This window comes from Salvelinus alpinus, chromosome 32 (genome assembly GCF_045679555.1).
Source record: "Salvelinus alpinus chromosome 32, SLU_Salpinus.1, whole genome shotgun sequence".
Taxonomy (NCBI): Eukaryota; Metazoa; Chordata; class Actinopteri; order Salmoniformes; family Salmonidae; genus Salvelinus; species Salvelinus alpinus.
The window spans coordinates 27,928,565-27,948,827 of record NC_092117.1 but is presented as its reverse complement, the minus strand read 5'-3'; the positions used below and the strand labels follow the sequence as shown (position 1 = coordinate 27,948,827).

Below are 20,263 nucleotides of genomic sequence, written 5' to 3'. Positions count from 1 at the left end.
CAACGCAGCAGTGATCACCACAATATACATCTGAACACTACAACGCAGCAGTGATCACCACAATGTACATCTGAACACTACGACGCAGCAGTGATCACCACAATATACATCTGAACACTACAACGCAGCTGTGATCTGAACACTACAACGCAGCAGTGATCACCACAATATACATCTGAACACTACAACGCAGCTGTGATCTGAACACTACAACGCAGCAGTGATCACCACAATATACATCTGAACACTACGACGCAGCAGTGATCACCACAATATACATCTGAACACTACAACGCAGCTGTGATCACCACAATGTACATCTGAACACTACAACGCAGCAGTGATCACCACAATATACATCTGAACACTACGACGCAGCAGTGATCACCACAATATACATCTGAACACTACAACGCAGCTGTGATCTGAACACTACAACGCAGCTGTGATCACCACAATATACATCTGAACACTACAACGCAGCTGTGATCTGAACACTACAACGCAGCAGTGATCACCACAATATACATCTGAACACTACGACGCAGCAGTGATCACCACAATATACATCTGAACACTACAACGCAGCTGTGATCTGAACACTACAACGCAGCAGTGATCACCACAATATACATCTGAACACTACGACGCAGCAGTGATCACCACAATATACATCTGAACACTACGACGCAGCAGTGATCACCACAATATACATCTGAACACTACAACGCAGCTGTGATCTGAACACTACAACGCAGCAGTGATCACCACAATATACATCTGAACACTACAACGCAGCTGTGATCACCACAATGTACATCTGAACACTACAACGCAGCAGTGATCACCACAATATACATCTGAACACTACAACGCAGCTGTGATCTGAACACTACAACGCAGCAGTGATCACCACAATATACATCTGAACACTACAACGCAGCTGTGATCTGAACACTACAACGCAGCTGTGATCACCACAATATACATCTGAACACTACAACGCAGCTGTGATCTGAACACTACAACGCAGCAGTGATCACCACAATATACATCTGAACACTACGACGCAGCAGTGATCACCACAATATACATCTGAACACTACGACGCAGCAGTGATCACCACAATATACATCTGAACACTACAACGCACCAGTGATCACCACAATATACATCTGAACACTACGACGCAGCAGTGATCACCACAATATACATCTGAACACTACAACGCACCAGTGATCACCACAATATACATCTGAACACTACAACGCAGCTGTGATCTGAACACTACAACGCAGCAGTGATCACCACAATATACATCTGAACACTACAACGCAGCTGTGATCTGAACACTACAACGCAGCTGTGATCTGAACACTACAACGCAGCAGTGATCACCACAATATACATCTGAACACTACGACGCAGCAGTGATCACCACAATATACATCTGAACACTACAACGCACCAGTGATCACCACAATATACATCTGAACACTACAACGCAGCTGTGATCTGAACACTACAACGCAGCAGTGATCACCACAATATACATCTGAACACTACAACGCAGCTGTGATCACCACAATGTACATCTGAACACTACAACGCAGCAGTGATCACCACAATATACATCTGAACACTACGACGCAGCAGTGATCACCACAATATACATCTGAACACTACAACGCAGCTGTGATCATCACAATATACATCTGAACACTACAACGCAGCAGTGATCACCACAATATACATCTGAACACTACAACGCAGCTGTGATCTGAACACTACAACGCAGCAGTGATCACCACAATATACATCTGAACACTACAACGCAGCTGTGATCACCACAATGTACATCTGAACACTACGACGCAGCAGTGATCACCACAATATACATCTGAACACTACAACGCAGCTGTGATCATCACAATATACATCTGAACACTACAACGCAGCAGTGATCATCACAATGTACATCTGAACACTACAACGCAGCTGTGATCACCACAATGTACATCTGAACACTACAACGCAGCTGTGATCACCACAATGTACATCTGAACACTACGACGCAGCAGTGATCACCACAATATACATCTGAACACTACGACGCAGCAGTGATCACCACAATATACATCTGAACACTACGACGCAGCAGTGATCACCACAATATACATCTGAACACTACAACGCAGCTGTGATCACCACAATGTACATCTGAACACTACAACGCAGCTGTGATCACCACAATATACATCTGAACACTACGACACAGCAGTGATCACCACAATATACATCTGAACACTATGACGCAGCAGTGTGGCTCAATAAAACGCTCCCCAAAGTTACCAGTGTGTGTACCTTTGGCATCCATCTTGATCTGTATACAAGTACCACTACAGTTGAGACCTACTGCATGTGATGAGACAACAGGCTACACAGGACCCTATCCCTCTCATTTGCAATCAGAAACAACAACACAGCCGATTAAAGTATAAAAAGTAACATTTTAGACATTTGAAGCCGAGCGTGGTGGTGACAAGGAGGAAACCTGTCAAATGATTTTCCAGAAATGTCTCTTTACAAACAAGTCTCAAAGTCATGTTTCGTCTGAACAGAGATGTGACTCGTCTGTTGCACTGAAACAACCAGATAATGTTAGTATGTATTCTCCTCATGTGTCATATATGATATTACAGCAGGTAATGGATTGAAACCCCTACGACAGACACTGGCTCTAGTAGTAACCATTAGACAGTAGTGGTGTCTACAGTGTATTCCCCATCGTCGCAATGTCTCTCTCTCTCACACACACACACACACACACCTGACCTGAAACTAAGTGGACAGCACAATAATATCCACCCCTGTCCTCCAACTGCTACATTGGTCTCGGCGTCTCACTCTCTCAACACATCAATGAGGCAGCCTGACAGGTTGGCATGGGGATAGGAGGTGTAGGTGTGACAGGCTGCTACACCAACTTTATCTCCTGACTTTACCTTCCCAGCCACACACACACACACACACACACATACTTCAGTGACAGGTGCTGCCTCATTTTCACTGGCACTCATTGTCAAGTTAGTGGATGAGAGCTGTTAACTGGGCTGACGGATATAAACATATTATACTGAAGACAGTCCACTCCCACTGTCTGACAAAGTGTCAGTCGTCAAGGCAGTTTGCACTTGGGTTACTTTTGGCGTCACCGAAATGGGGTCACAATTGTGAAACACTGGTGTGTCTACAGAGCGGTACCGTGAAACAAATCTTGATAGGGGCGAGGAGACTTCAAGCACTTGTTTTGAAGTGATTCATAACAAGTACAGGCGGTATCACAGAGAGTTCCTCTCATCAGGGACAGACTACATGTTTTACACACAGCTGTGGGACTGGGTTCCTTTGTCCTCAAGGGGAGTTCTTATGGGGATAACTACGACCCTGAGCTAGCGTCACGTCTACTCGCTAATTGAATTTCACAGCTCCACCCAATCATGTGACCTCCACAGCCTCCAATCATCGCAAAGAATGCTTTTATTAAAGGGTGGTTAATTTACACTATGCAACAGGATCAGTTGTTTCATTAGGCCACAGACCAGAAAACTCCAGAACGTACAGGAACCAGAGTTCTGCTGGTCAGAAATTAAATACTGGCCCTAGATATGAGATGGTGGGAGCTGGAAAAGTGAGATGTCTTGATGACATGAATACAAGCCTCACCAGTAATAAGTTTAGAGGGAAATCAAATAGTTTGTAATCCAACACCTAATACACAACTATCAGTCAATCAATCAATACTATTAGTGCCAAATGGCTTGGGTAACTTCACCCATTCTCCTCTTTTCAGAGAATCATTTGAAGTCCAATAATAATATCTGAAATCTAAGATTCCCCCTTAACCAAATGAAATATTAATAATGAAATGAGAAATGTCAGAGATATACATATTTGATCTTAATGTGACGCGATCAAGAACGAGGAACATAAATGCGGGCCTTGATCTTTTCTAAAACCAACAAATTATTTTATTTAACTTGGCAAGTCAGTTAAGAACAAATTCTTATTTACAATGACGGGCTACCAAAAGGCCTCCTGCGGGGACGGGGGCTGGGATTAAAAAAATATATATAGGACAAAACACACATCACGACAAGCAAGACACCACAACATTACATAAAAAGAGACCTAAGACAACAACACTTGACAACACAGCATGGAAGCAACACCACATGAAAACAACATGGTAGCAACACAACATGGCAGCAGAACAACATGGTAGCAGTACAAAACATGGTACAAACATTATTGGGCACAGACAACAGGACAAAGGCAAGAAGGTAGAGACAACAATACATCATGCAAAGCAGCCACAACTGTCAGTAAGAGTGTCCATGATTGAGTCTTTGAATGAAGAGATTGAGATTAAACTGTCCAGTTAGTATTTTTTTTGTAGCTCGTTCCAGTCGCTAGCGGCATCAAACTGAAAAGAGGAGCGACCCAGGGATGTGTGTGCTTTGGGGACCTTTAACAGAATGTGATTGGCAGAACGGGTGTTGTATGTGGAGGATGACGGCTGCAGTATATATCTCAGACAGGGGGGAGTGAGGCCTAAGAGGGTTTTATAAATAAGCATCAACCAGTGGGTCTTGCGATGGGTATACAGAGATGACCAGTTTACAGAGGAGTATAGAGTGCAGTGATGTATCCTATAAGGATTGGTTGCAAATCTGATGGACGAATGGTAAAGAATGCTCGAGAGCACCCTTACCTGCTGATCTATAAATGTCTCCGTAATCTAGCATGGGTAGGATTGTCATCTGAATCAGGGTTAATTTGGCAGCTGGGGTGAAAGAGGAGCGATTACGATAGAGGAAACCAAGTCTAGATTTAACCAGCTTTGATATGTGCTGAGAGAAGGACAGTGTACTGTCTAGCCATACTACCAAGTACTTGTATGAGGGGACTACCTTAAGCCCTCAGAGGTAGTAATCACACTGGTGGGGAGAGGGGCATTCTTCTTACCAAACCACATGACCTTTGTTTTGGAGGTGTTCAAAACAAGGTTAAGGGCAGAGAAAGCTTTGTTGTAGAGCGTTCAACACAAAATCTGGAGAGGGGCCAGCTGAGTATAAGACTGTATCATCTGCATATAAATGGATGAGAGAGCTTCCTACTGCCTGAGCTATGTTGTTGATGTAAATTGAGAAGAGTGTGGGGCCTAGGATCGAGCCTTGGGGTACTCCCTTGATGACAGGCAGTGGCTGAGACCGCAAATGTTCTGACTTTATACACTGCACTCTTTGAGAGAGGTATTTAGCAAACCAGGCAAAAGACCACTCAGAGACACCAATACTCCTTATCCGGCCCACAAGAATGGAATGGTCTACCATATCAAAAGCGTTGGCCAAGTCAATAAAAATAGCAGCACAACATTGCTTAGAATCAAGGGCAATGGTGACATCATTTAGGACTTTTAAGGTTGCTGTGACACGTCCACAATCTGACCAAAAAACAGATTGCATAACAGAGAGAATTCTATAGACATCAAGAAAGCCAGTCAGTTGATTATTCACAAGTTTTTCCAAACGTTTGATAAACAGGGCAAATAGAAATAGGCCTATAACTGTTAGGATCAGCTTGATCTCCCCCTTTAAATAAAGGACGAACAATGGCTGCCTTCCAAGCAATGGGAACCTCCCAAGAAAGCAGAGACAGGTTAAAAAGGTCAGGGATAGGCTTGGCGATGATAGGGGCAGCAACCTTAAAGAAGAAAGGGTCTAAACCATCTGACCCAGATGTTTTCTTGGGGGTCAAGTTTAAGGAGCTCTTTTAGCACCTTGGACTCAGTGAATGCCTGCAAGGAGAAACTTTTGTAGTGGGGCAGGGGAAGAGGAGAGAGGAGAATCGGGGCTAGTCGCATTAGAAGTGATGGGAGATGTGGAATTGTTGGACGGGCAATGAGACATGGCTGAGTCAAATAGGATTCCTGACTTAATGAAGTGGTGATTAAAGAGCTCAGCCATGTGTTTCTTGTCAGTAACAACCACATCATCAACATTAAGGGACATGGGCAGCTGTGAGGATGAGGGTTTATTCTCCAGGTCTTTAACCATTTTCCAGAACGTCTTGGGGTTAGACCCACAGAGAGAGAGAACTGCTCCTTAAAGTAACTAACTTTGGCCTTCCAGATAGCCGAGTGCACTTATTTCTCATTTGCCTGAACGAGAGCCAGTCAGCATGAGTATGCGTGTGCCGAGCTTTTCGACAAATGGAATTCTTGAGGTGGAGTAACTGCCAGATCACGGTCGAAACAGGGGCGGAATCTGTTTTTAATTCTCATTTTCTTTATGGGGGTGTGTTTGTTAACAATACCACTAAAAATATTTAAAAAATAAGGTCAAAGCGCCTTCGACAGAGGGAATCAAGCTGATTCTATACCAATTTACTGAGGCCAGGTCATGAAGGAAGGCTTGCTCATTAAAGTTTTTTAGCAAGCGTCTATGACAAATCAGGACAGGTTGTTTCACTGAGCAGACATTACCAACACAGGCTGTAAAACAGTGATCACTAAGGTCATTACAGAAAACGTCAGACTGATACCTATCAGGATTATTTGTGAGGTTAACATTGAGGAGAGTAGCCTTTTCTGGGTGTTTGGAGTCATACCTTATGGGATTGGTAATAATCTGAGAGAGATTTAGGGAGTCCCATTGCTTTAAGACTTGGTCAGGTGTTTTAAGCATGTCCCAGATTAGGTCATCTAGCAGGACACATTCAGACTTAGTGTAATGGGCCAGGAGAGAGCTTAGGGCAGGTAGAGTACAGGCCGGTGCTGATGGAGGACGATAGCACCCAGCAACAGTCAACAAAGAGCTATTTGAAAATTTAATGCTTAAAACCAGCAAATCAAATTGTTCAGGGACAGACTTGGTGGAGACAACTAAGCACTGAAGGTGATCCTTGGTAAAGATTGCCACTCCACCACCTTCAGAAGATCTGTCTAGCCGAAAAAGGTTATAACCAGAAAAGGTTAACATCAGTGTTCAAAACACTCTTCCTTAACCACGTCTCAGTAATGACCAACACATCTGAACTGAAAGTGTGAACCCACACTTTCAATTGATCAATTTTAGGTAATACGCTTCTAGTGTTAACGGTGCAGAAAACCTAGGCTTTTACAAGAGCAGAAATCAGTGAAACAGAGTACGAGTCAAAATTGGGTAGATGGGCCAGGGTGTACATGCACATTTCCAGATATGATCAGCAGTGATACAATCAGGGCAGAGAACAGGGAGAGCTCTGCAGTGTTGATTTTTTATGACATTTGAATGTGCATCAGATGGCAACAAGATCATATTGTACAGCAATTGCATCAGGTAAATTAGGCCTGTAGCAGTCAACTTCCATGAAGCCGTGTCCTGTATGGAAGGTAGACATTACTGTATTTTAGAGCTATGCAACATGGACAGTCTGTCTAGCTATATCCCTCTTCGCACACATCCAGTGTATGAGGAATAGGTAGGGAAATAATAGCCTGGTTCCAGATCTGTTTGTGCTGTCTTGCTAACTGATTACCATAAGAGTTGGCAAGACGGCACAAACAGATCTGAGACCAGGCTAGGGAAACAATAAAATCACCTCACCACAACTGGATGATGGTGGGAGCACTAGAGAGGATCACTTCTGTCAAGTCGGTGACCATCGTTGGTCAGCGCCTTTCAAAGTGTGTTGCATTATGGGGATACAAATTGTCCGACTTACGCCTGCCTACATGTCGACTGCATGAACTTTACACAACCTCTCACCAATTGATTGTACAATGTACACACATATATTTTCAGTTTGTGAGTGTGTGATATGGGGGTTGGAGACATGAATATTTCAACATTATAAAGAACAACTTCTATAAACAATGGAAACACTGCCATGTTGATCTGAGCCTTGCTGTTGGAAAACTACATCAGTGTCCAACTTTAGGCTGTCGCAGATGCACCTTCCCCAACTTCACTCCTCAACTTTCATCTACAGTTGGTTGCTCTCGCCTTACCACTCAAACGAGCCCATAAACATACGACTAGAAGTTTTTTGTTACCACTGACTGCAACCAACCTATCCAGGAGAAAGTCAGGGCCCTGGACACACAGTATAACCATGGCTGTATGATTGTATTGAAGTCAATTTCGATAAATCAATAGCCTTCAAAGGACTGTCTCTGTCTCCTATGTCTCTAGAGTTTCTGCCTAGGATGACTCTAAGGTTAGTGAAAGGCACAAGTCAAACCACACTGTTCATAACCTGCACAAAAAGCAATATATAACATATCTACAATGTATCTAATATAATATATAACATATATATTATATAGAAACATACCTATAATATAACATATAACATATTTATAATGTAATAGATATGAGAATGCGATCATTCATTATTCAAGATAAGGCTGATCGAAAAAATAATGTCATCAGCATTTGAATGACATCAATCAACACATTTACTAAAAGATCTAGCCTACTAACTGTTCTCTTGTTATTAACTGTGTAATAACAACTCAAAACCCAACAGCAAATGACCAACCAGCCTAACATTATTACATCCATTGAAGAAGGCTGCAGTTTACACATTTTACCACATTGCCTTTGTTTCACATTCAAGGGGGGCAATCATGTCTGAAATCTTCAGAGTTTGACGCCCTCAGCGAATGGAAAGGCAGGCAAATCAAACTCCAGCAAACACAACGCTAGTTTTTCAATCGCTGCGGTTCATTAGGATTATTAATGCTCTGATAAGCACACATTTATTCACGACAGACTGGGCTGGGGTGCGGGACTTAGCAATTATTAACGTGACAGGACTCGGGCGCAAAGCGAATCAATTAAACAAGAATCCACATTTCCAGCACAGACAATGCTGGACGACGCCAATTTTCGACGACGTGACAAAAAGAGCCTCCATTCAGAGGCCTTTCAAGGCCCTGACAGGTCAAGAAACAAAAGCACCTTCTAACCATCATCTCTCCTCTTTTAGTTGTCAGATAAACTTTGCCAGTCCTGCTGCTGAGATGACAGAGACGGCACCCCGCCCCCCCCCCTCCCTCGCTCTGAACCAGCTGCCACAAGGTGATTCTTCAGGTCCTGTCAGAAGGATCTTTTATTCTATTTGGCCCCTGCATTAACATGTCACATTTATTGATCAGGCCTTTAATTCAGCCACAGCGTGGTAGCAGCCACCCCAGCTCTCCGCTGCTCAGTGTCTCCTAAATAGCACCATATTCCCTATAGCCAACTACTTTTGACCAGGGCCCGAAGACTGCCGTTTGGGATGCAGTCCGAGGCCCTCACAAGATTTTTGATGTCCCTCTGACATGCCAGACCACATAGTGGACGTAATGTGAACATATTCAATTGCACTTAATGCAGATAATGCAAAGATCCTGCCCTTCACACAGCTATGACAAAAAATGTTGATGTGCTCTTGAGCAAGGCAATTAACCCTAATTGTGCCTCTACAGTAATAAGAGTGTCTGCTAAATGACTAAAATGTACACGTACAATGGGCACATCGGGATCTTTCTACTGAGATACATCAACCTATCTTTATCAGATAAGGTGGTAAAAACAATGAAGGCAGGTCAGTGTACCATCCATCTACACTGAGTAAACCAAACATTAGGATCACCTTCTTAATATTGAGTTGCGTCCACCCACCACCACACTGATGACTGCATGACTATGCAAGGCCTGTATGCAATCCTATTTATAAGTAATCTAGTGTAAGAGTATGTATATTACTTGTAATAATTTATTAATGAAGGGTATGCTTACATAGTTGTATCTTACTTAATAAGAGATGTGACCTAACACAAAGCACCACCCTCAAGGCAGCACTGTGTCCATGGAAGTATTCAGGACTCATTTCATACCGTAGCTGATTGAAGCTGAGATCTAGCCGTCTTGCCAAGCATCCATATCTTTCTCCAAGGAACTCTGGGATGTCCTCACAGTCGTGTCCAATATAGGAAACCTGTAAAGCAACAACAGAGAGACACATAGATACATGTTAATTAATGGGATACAATAGTGACAGAGTGGGACCAGAAATTGGCCCGGGCATTTCTAACACACCGGTGGATTTCTTTCCTTGAGGTCCCCATTGTTAGCGGAATAATGATCAGTATGTGCAAAACGATAATAAGATTTTAGACAGGCCTACTGGGCTAAAGGTGGACCAGCACATCAGGCATCTGCCCAAACTGTTCTATGGCCAGTCCGTTTCTAGGTTAAAGTGAGTAAGAGTAAATAGCCCATGGTGGAGTGAATGTGTTTAAGCTTATGGGGCAGAGTAGGTGGTATGTTGAACGGTTTACCTTTGCTTGTGACCTGAGGACTTGTGAAACGAACAACAATACATTCTCTATCAAATACACATCCAATAATATTCATTTTCTTGATTGAGAAAATGTTTGTACTCAGGGCACCATCGTGAATGAAACCATGGTCTCATTTGTGCTCCCCTGAATAAATCAATGACAGAATATTGGACATTGAATGTATTTAAGCCATTTGATGGCTAGGCCAATGTGAGAAACCTTCCAGGTCTCTGGATGTTTGATACCTGGTCAGTTACATTGTCACTTTCATTTAAACATGCTCTGTAACCTTTAAGGTGCACGGTAGTATATTGACTCTGTACACCTGCCCTGTGCACACAACTGTACTCACTGCTCAGCTTCGACACATTGATAAAACACCATCGAATAGACTAGATGATAAAGCCATATCTGCGCTGCAGTGATGTGTTTCAAACTTTATAAAAACGAGTTTGCATTCTACCTGCCAAAACACTACAGTTCCGCAAAAGTTCTGAAAAGTTATTTAAGTCACATGACAGTAGCAGCACATGACAATGGAGGCAATGCAGCGTAGCCTACCAGAAATGCACGAAAAACAAAACCTGAGCGACATACACTGATAACTATCCTACTGTATACTGTTCGTTTATAATTGCACACGAGAAATGCAACCTACACGAAATGTTGGAAATGATTCACACTTACTTGGGTTCCATTCATTGTGACCATAGAGTCGCTGCATGCCATGATGATGACCGTTCAGTTACTAGGCTACCTCTGTGAAATAACTACTGGAGTGGAACTGGTACAGATACTCTAATGCTTTAAAATAATTTAAAACACTTTACTGTCAGTAGCTTTCCAGAAAGGTCACTATTTTGTTTGGTTACTTGAGGTTTCGAATTTACTTCTTCCGCATACTTCCTCCGAATCAGCTGATCCAATGCGGAAACGCGCTATTACTAGAATTATGTCAGGATTCGCTTGTGTCGCATTTCAGAGTGGTGGAGACAGTCCTATATTCTTAGTTATTGTTCCTGAACTGTGGTTGGAACTAATTACGATATAGGCTAGGCTAAGAGCTTAAAGTTTGAATAAGATTGCATCTGGAACAGGTGATTGGTAGAATGCAAAACACTAGCCTATTTACTATTACTCATCAGTGCAAGCCTTATAGGATGTGGGATTTACATACTTAGCCTACTTACACACTTTATTTGTTTGGGGTTCACTGGGGACCATTAGTTGGTACTGGTAACCTAATTAACATGCAATTATAGCCTGATTCACCTGTAATTGGTATTCAGCAGATCCGACCTGCTTGCTTACATTGCATTGGAGTCATTCCACGTACCTTTCTGCCCCGACGATGCCCAAATGCTCTGTCTAGACATTGATATGGTTTTGGAGACATTCTGAACTTTAAGCAATTATTATACTTTTTTCTTCTACCGGGCAAGTCAGCTAAGAACAAATTCTTATTTACAATGACGACCAAACCCGGACGACGCTGGGCTAATTGTGCGCCGTCCTATGGGACTCCCAATCACCGCTGGTTGTGAACCAGGGTGTCTGTAGTGACGCCTCAAGCACTGAGATGCAGTGTCTTGCTGACCAAACCGAACGTGCGTCCGCTGTTGATTTTGTTCACCCACAGCAGAAACGATCGGGACACGCAGGTTGAAATATCAAAACAAACTCTGAACCAATGATATTACTTTGGGGGGGGACGATCTCGTTAGCGCCTTTTCTTGCCTACATTTTCAGTGACCCTGTTGAAATGTATTTTGATTCTTCTGATTTCACCGCGATTGAGGAGTGGTAACATGGGTAATAAGTAAGTACATGATTGCAAATTGTACAATAGTGATATTGCCAGGACAGGAGTATAATTTAATAAGTGCAAATTGTAGTTTTACACCTCTAGACACTTTCCTCTCAAATAATCCCATATTCCTATAGTATACATGATGTTAGGCTGAGTACTATAATTAGCCAGTCTCTTTCATCATACAACCAAACCACTCTGGTATGAGATATAAACAATGCATTTACTGAATAAAAACCCATGAAATAAGAAACTGTAATATTATACTCATCCAAACAAGTAAAAAAAATAAACAATACTTTATGAATGCTTTTCTAAACAGCATGGATTAACAGACGCCACCTGCTAAAATAAAAGTTGGTCACCCTTCTGTTATTGAGGCGCAGACAGGTAAGGAGGAGGTGGTTATGGGTGCATCCCATAAATGTGCTGAGAAGGGAGCATGGGCAATACTACCACCTTGTCCAGGAGCTGCTCTTGGACCGCGTCGACATCACTGATACTTCCGGATGAGTGCAGAAGAGATGGAGACTCTTCTGTCTTTTGTTGGCCCAGACCTCACCAAGCAGACGACCAACTACAGGGCCCCAATAGAGGCAAAGCAAAGACTAGCTGTCACTCTAAGGTTAGTTATTGAAAAATGTTGTATTGTGTAAGCAGGTGCATGAAGAAAAGCAGTATACTATAGTGTAAAGAAACTCCAGCACACTGGTCATCATGATGCTCCACAGATGTAGGCCTGTATTTCATTACATTAAGGGAGCAGCAAGATCACCAGGTGCTGTATATTGTATATTCATTTTACTCAAGGTACATAAGACACACTGTTCTTTGTTTAGTCTTATTTATAATTATTCAAGGTGACATTAACAGTCACAGCAAGGCATGGTGCACCTGTTGTAGGTGAGATGAACAGCCAGAGCAATGCATGTAAACAAAAAATGGCATATCCCTCCCAATTACAATATCCACGGAATAGCAAAAATATGAAATACAAGGTGCAATGCAAAATAACTGCAACAACAAAGAAGTGCAAATAGTGCATACATAAACATTTCCCTTTTTAAAACAGAACATGGGCCTAAGTATGCACATGGCTGGTATCTGCCTTTTAGGAGGAGATTAACAATGTGACTGGGAGTCTCTGTCCTAGCTCTCTTGAGAGAATGTACTGAAGCTGTCATCCCAGCTATGTGTTGGAGACCTAGGTTCTGGTGAGTATCGATCCCTGGGCTCATCGTACATGATTGGCTGCAGTCCACCTCTTCCGTGCGGAGTACTTGCAGGCCGTGATGGTGGCAGTGGTGTTGCCTGCTGGTCATCCCAGCTATGTGTTGGAGACCTAGATCCTGGTGAGTAGGAGTATTGATGCCTGGGCTGGCCTTACATCATAGGCTGCAGTCCACCTCTTCCATGCAGAGCATCAAAGAGCCATTGTGGTGGTGGTATAGGTGTTGCATACAGGTCATCCCAGTTTACAATCAATGATAGTAGTTTCACTTTCAGACGTCCCTTGTTTCTTCCTATTTTCTCATCCTCAGAGGTAGCAGCAGGAGGGATTGGCCTCCTGACAAATGCAAGCAGCTTTTCATCCACATCTTGACAGTTGACCTTCTGTGTTCTTTTTCTTGGCTGCCAGTCTTGAGCCGTGTCTGTAGTGGTTGGTCTTGACTGTTGTTCAGGCATCTGTAGCACAGGGTCATGGCTCGGGACACCACGTCGTCCTCAGCGTCATCAGGCTCCATAGGTTGTAGCGGGGGTGAATCAGCATTTTCAAGACTGAGGTTGCCTCTTGAGCTGAAAATAGGTCAACATATACACTACCGTTCACTAGGGTGTCAAACTTGCTTGGCAGTAGGTTGATTTTCTTGTAGAGAATCCTCCATCTGGCTGCAAGAATTCTGAATGCCTTCTCCACTGTCATTCTAGCTTGACAGAGACGATAGTTGAAGATTTAGCTGATGTTGTGCCCGGCATATGGCCTCATCAGGTAGGGCTTTAGTGGGAAGGCCAATGAGAGGGCAGATACGCATGTAAACAGTCAATAGAGATTTGTAGAGGACTCATCTTTGTATCTGTGGCTGCGGTCCAAACACTTAAAAGACACACCCTTGTCCACTTACCCTCGCCTTATGCCCTTGGGAGAATCCCCATCGCCATCTTGGAGGGCGGTCCAAATGATTAGCCAAGCAAGGGAAGTTTGCAACGTAAGCCCCTCAGGCCTCTTTTTTAGTCGGCTTTACGAGTGTACAATTATGTTCACGCCGGGGCCTGAAACTCCCCATAATTCAATTTACGACGATTGTACATCCGGTAAGAAAAGTCAGCGAAAATTTCAAAACAACATCAATGGAGAAGTCAACATACAAGTGTAAGTCAAAACGAATGTAAATTAATTCGAAATCGTGCTACGAATGCACATGACGGCACAAACACGTCTCGTAAATATGTTTTTGTTTGTTTATCTTTTGGAAATTGTAGAACTAAAACATTTTCAGAAGTTCCACCTAGGCAGACTGACGTTAGTTAGCTAATTAATTAGCTAGCTGTCATACAGTAGGCATATATTAATAATTATATATTTAATATAAGTAGACATGCACTGATAATTGACTGTAGGGCATATAAAGCACCGACAAGCTACCGGTAGCTGAAAACACAATCATTGCAGGATGAACGAGTGACGAATTTCCGGCCAAGGATGATCCATTTTTTAAAGATTATTCCTTCCTCTCTCGCCCCTTGCCCTGCAAGTGTATACTTGTCAGATGTCATGATACGTCATCATAAGTGTCCACTTAATTGTAGTGCTGAGGGGATAGGGTGTGTCTTTTAAATGTTTGGGCCGCAGCCTGTGCCATCATAACGTCTGTGACAGCATGGCCAGCACCATTGAGGCTATCTCCATGTTTTTTTAAGTAGGCAATTTTCTTGTTCTTCATTGCTAGATTGCTCCCAACTCATGGGAATCCCCACCCAGATGACTACTTTAAAATAGTGGAAGCCCTCAATGGCAATGGCCATGCTATAACAGGTTATATCCATGATGAGTCCTATTTACAGGCACAACTCCTGATATAAAGTTTTTTTTTTTTTTTTCAGTTTCCAAAATGCCACTTATATCAGTGGATTCATAACACCCTAATTACGAAGCTTCTATTAGATCAAATAAACCTCACATAGCAAGTTAGCTATTACATTTTTTTGTTGGCCAAATTTGACACTAATTGATCGTCATACAAAAATTCCTCACTTCGTGGTGTTATTTTCGTGGCAGATTTTGGGCAGAGTAAAATCTCTTGCTTTGCCTCTTCCTCTCTGATTTAATTACATTCTACTTCCTTTAATTTAAATTATATTCAAATTCTGTTTCCTGTGGGGTATGGCCAATTTCAAATTCCAGAATTGAATTGGAATTGAGAGCAATGCGCAACTCAATTCAGATTTGACCTCAACCCTGCTTTCCACAGTAGATCTTGTTTTTGGGTGATATTGAAGATAAATTAAAAAAGAGAAACTTTGGATGCAATACTTTTCTAGTATGATGGTAAGAACCGCATGCTCTCTCCTCTCACCTGTGCTATTACTTCACATCACCTGTGTACCCCAGCCATGTGACTAGTGACCTGGACCCCGGGTGAGAGTGCCTCTAGTGTACAAAGCAAGTTAAAATGACCCTAGATAGACAAGATAAACACACAACACATGAGCACATAAATAAGCCAAAATGGCTCCTAAATACTAGTTGAACTCATAAAAAAAGGTGTTATTGTGCCTTGTAATAACACAACCCCTGCAAAGGTGGACCCGACCTATATATGTTGGTTATTCAGAGGGAATGTTAGTGACGTCATTTTAGATCCTCCCTGACGCGAAAAATCCTCTTTCTGCTCTGCCCACCTCGAGCTCTCGAGGCTCCGCTGCTGGAAAACACGCATGCTCCAGTCGATGTATTTGTAGCCACCTATGTCCCACAATATAATATTGTAACAATGTAACTGATAAATGTATCGTGTGATCTTTGCAATGCAACATTAGTAAACAAAGGATTACGTTTGCGCAGTGTTTTCACAGATCTGTCGTTTCACTTCGGAATATTTTGTTGTAAGTCTTTTAACGTGGTTCTATGCGCCCTTTTTCACCTTTTACCTCTGATAAAAATGTGTTCCCTACGTTTGTTCTCCACCGTGCATGCTTTTAACTGGAAGATAATATAGGCTATTTTTCTAGTTCCATTGACTGAGAAGCTATGATAAAATATCGCTTTGGAGTTGTCCATAGGCTACTCTTTCAGCAAACTCTTTGGATGCAAAAATAAAATGATGGATGCGAGAGCCTATTCGCTTGATTACGACAGAAAAGTATGTAAGTCATATTGCAAAACAACAAAAAAACGTATTTAATATAGTCGGCGACAAACTCACTGTACGTCATTGAAAATGTATTTTACGTTATAAAAGTAGGCTATGTAATTAGCATCATTCCAATACTCCCTATATAGGGGAATGAAAATCTAAATTCTAAACGTAACGTAATATATTAAATGTTGCCTTCGCTGCAAACCTCTGCTAAAGGAGGCATATAGTCTAGAGCAGAACTGACAGCCCAAGCTACTCTCGTGCTGCTGTAAATAATTATATTTACATATAGGGAGTGATTCATAAACATGTCGTCGTTATGAAGTATATGGGCACTTTTAAAACTTTCTATTTAAATATCATGAATTATGGCAGGGAAAAATGTGTTTCCATTTAACGGAAATATCGAGTATTTGGAATCTGGTGTAGAACCTCATTCGTCAAACCGACAATAAAGAGGGGTTTCGCCTGACACTGGGAATTTATGGTTGCCCGTTGCCATAATAACTCACGTATTTTGTCACGGGCTGACAGCCCTTACAGAAAACAGTTAGACTGACGTTTATCAATCATATATCTTTGCATATTGTGAAACGTTCTCTTCCTGTTCTGCCAGACAGACAACATTTTGATTATTAGGCCGTCTTCTCCTTCTTCTTGTACTTCAAAGTCCACAGCATTTAAGGGCCACGGGAAAATTGTATTTGTAAGACACTTTCTTGCTTAGTTATGTTTCAACTTTGTAAGTCCCCCAAAAATAAATGTCACAACGTAATTTAATTGATTTATGTTGTAATTTGTCTGTAATGGATTTAATGCAGTTTTGTGCACACCGAGTAATGAGGAAGGTATTCACAAATTGCATTCAGTATGGTTTGAAAATAAAACGAGGAGGCGGCCAGTACGTTACAATTAACTTTAGTGAACAATTAACAGAAAATATATGTATGGCTTAAAATGTAAATAAAAAATCTGATAAAAGACATTAGGCTACAATGTAAATTCATTTTAGATATTTCCTTTATTCAAGGGCTCAAAATATACAACATTGATAGCAGTTTATGACTATAGCAGTGTTTGCTTCTGCGATAAGAACATTCATTATATGGTAAGGCTTCAATAGGCTGCAAGAAGTTGAGTTTCATGTGAATAGGCCTTTAGGCCAATGTTGACATGTAGTGACACTTGAGTAGCCTACAAAGTAAAATAATTTACTTCATATTCTGTCTATAATTCCCATATGGTTAAACTATCAATTACATATTTTACACTCTGGTTAAATTTTTTATAAAATATAACTTCAAATATATATCCATAGTTTTCCGAAATGCCGGTCATTTTAACAAAATTCTTTGAAGGCCTAAAATAAATATATTTACTTTTCCAGCTGTTTTTCTGCCCCCCTGTGATTGTCCACTCCAGGTTTTCTTGCTCTCCAAGATGACCTGTCAAACCGATTACCGTAGAGAGAGATTAATAGCGGAGGCGGGTTACAATAATAATCGTTTTGTTTGAAGTGACAACTTTGATAGGCGTTGATTTACTTATAAACTGATAGGCTTTTAATTGAGCGCCTCTATCCCGATTGAGATGAAAAGAGACCCGCATTGAAAGGCTGCCCGATTCCCCTGAGCCTCAATACTGATTAGCCATCTCAGCGGTGAATAGTTCAAGGCATTTTAAACTTATTTACTCAGCACTCTGACACACCATTTATCTTTTATTTATCTTTGTCACCCTTCTTTTCTCCCTCTTAAATTAAATAAATAATTTTCATTGTATGTAAATAAAATCGAGTTGACATCAATATAAAATGTCTGGACTCGTTTTTTTGTTCCCTTTTATTTGTCATTGTTGTTGGGGAGATAACAGAGGCGAATGACGGGTTTTTTACGATACGTATAGAAGAAGTACGTTTGGATCTGTGAGGGAAAGTGGTTATTGTTCGCCTTTGCTGAGAATCCAGAACATTATGTTTCACTCAGTAATGTGAAACTTACATGTTGACGGGTGTTGGATAGCCGCTGACTGCTCGGAGTGACTTTGTTATGGGGAACTTTGCCTTCCACTAATAACTGTGTAGTTCATATTGGCTATTCAAAATCATGTTAAATGCTCCCCTATAGCCTACTAAGCAACACTGCTAGATTGCCATTTAAAAACACTTTCTGGTCACATTTCAAGCAATTCACATTATTACATTTAAATGTGATTTTAGCCATAACTTTTCCCCTATCTAGGCTAAACGTAGGTAAGTCCTTACGCAGGAACATGAACATTACTAAAATATAATAGTGGACTCTGTTCGACTTTGAACTATTTCTGACAGGTAGCCTAGTGGTTAGAGCGTTGGGCCAGTAACCGAAAGGTTGTTAGATCGTATCTCAGAGCTGACAAGGTAAAAATCTGTCGTTCTGCCCCTGAACAATGCTGTTAATAACCACACTGTTCCTAGGCCGTCATTGGAAATAAGAATATGTTCTTAACTGACTTGCCTAGTTAAATAAAATTAAATAACATCAGATTTCGGGATACATTCCTCGTTTTGAAGTATTTGACAGGGAGGGAAAACGTTGAAAATGCTTAATTTATGCCGCGTTCACGTGCTAGTCTGAACTAGGAAACTCGGAAATGTCCGACTTGCTAACTAGTTTGAATGCGGCACCTGTACAATTAACTACAACAGTTAGCAAGTCGGAAATGTCCGAGTTTTTTAGTTCAGACTAGCACGTCAACAAGGCATACATCCAAGTGAATCTGCGACCGAGATATGCCTTCGGTCGCTGTGTTTGAGGAGAACCTTGTAAAATGTGGTTAGTTTAGCCAAGTCAATATCCTTATTAATTTTCAAATACCGTCTTAAATTCCATGGACACTTATGAATAAATCTGAAAAAGATGCATAGCGCTTTGCAGTCAGCATATTGTCGATGCGTATATACACATTGAATTTAACACGAGAAAGATTGATTTTGTCCAAATTAAGTCTCTTTTCTCAGATGCCTCTCTCTCTTTCCATGTGGCCCCTTTTCCCCATGCAACTATGCTCGCATGTAATCCGCTACAATAGCTGTCAAATCAAGGCCGGATTGACAGCCCCTGACAAATAACTGATTGATTGCGGTGGAGCAGAATTGACAGTTGATGGAGGGGTGGAGATAGACATAGAAGTGCGGTGTATATTATAGGCTACTGAAAACATGTGACATTCTCATCCCTCCATCACTGCATTGGTCTGTTCCTGTCAACGCTTGTCTGAATCGAGTTGAAGTGGTTGATCTTCTGGTTGTGGGATATAATTTACAATGGAAAATGTAGGTGTAGACTAAGATACAGGCTTGTGTTAAGATTCAAGATTCAATAGGCCAAAAGTGCCAAAAACAATGCTTATTAGTGCATTAGTCATTAGAAAACAAATGAATAACGATTTAATTTATTTTTATTAGTACATTTCCCATCTCCTAAATATCACGTAGCTTATGTCTTCCAGTAATAACCATTACCACATCGCCAACCTATTCATTTGCCAAATACCTTCACTTGCGTCTATATACAGTACTTTTTCAGACGCTGAAAAATCAAAACAAGCCTTGCCCTGTCCTGCCTCGAGGATGGTGAGAGCGCGCACAACAACCCAACTATTCCTCCCTATCTCCTCCCCCGCGCTGTAAAAATAGAGGAGAACGTCACATCCCCTTGACCCTCCAATCACCTCAGG

The 20,263-nt window shown here is 41.6% G+C and overlaps 1 protein-coding gene across 2 annotated transcripts in view; it reads right to left on the bottom strand.

Annotated features, from left to right (window-relative positions):
* LOC139562568 (leucine-rich melanocyte differentiation-associated protein-like) overlaps positions 1 to 11,518 on the bottom strand; it is a 467,479-nt gene extending 455,961 nt beyond the window's left edge. Inside the window, exons 1-2 of one of the 2 annotated variants that reach the window (XM_071380342.1) lie at positions 11,066 to 11,518; positions 9,932 to 10,032 (exon numbers count right to left, since the gene is read on the bottom strand). In XM_071380342.1, the coding sequence (XP_071236443.1) occupies positions 9,932 to 10,032; positions 11,066 to 11,107 (143 nt within the window). In that variant the 5' untranslated portion in view covers positions 11,108 to 11,518. The remainder of the gene's footprint in view (positions 1 to 9,931; positions 10,033 to 11,065) is intronic. The other variant, XM_071380341.1, reaches the window with a different exon arrangement.
* Positions 11,519 to 20,263: the final 8,745 nt, after the last annotated feature.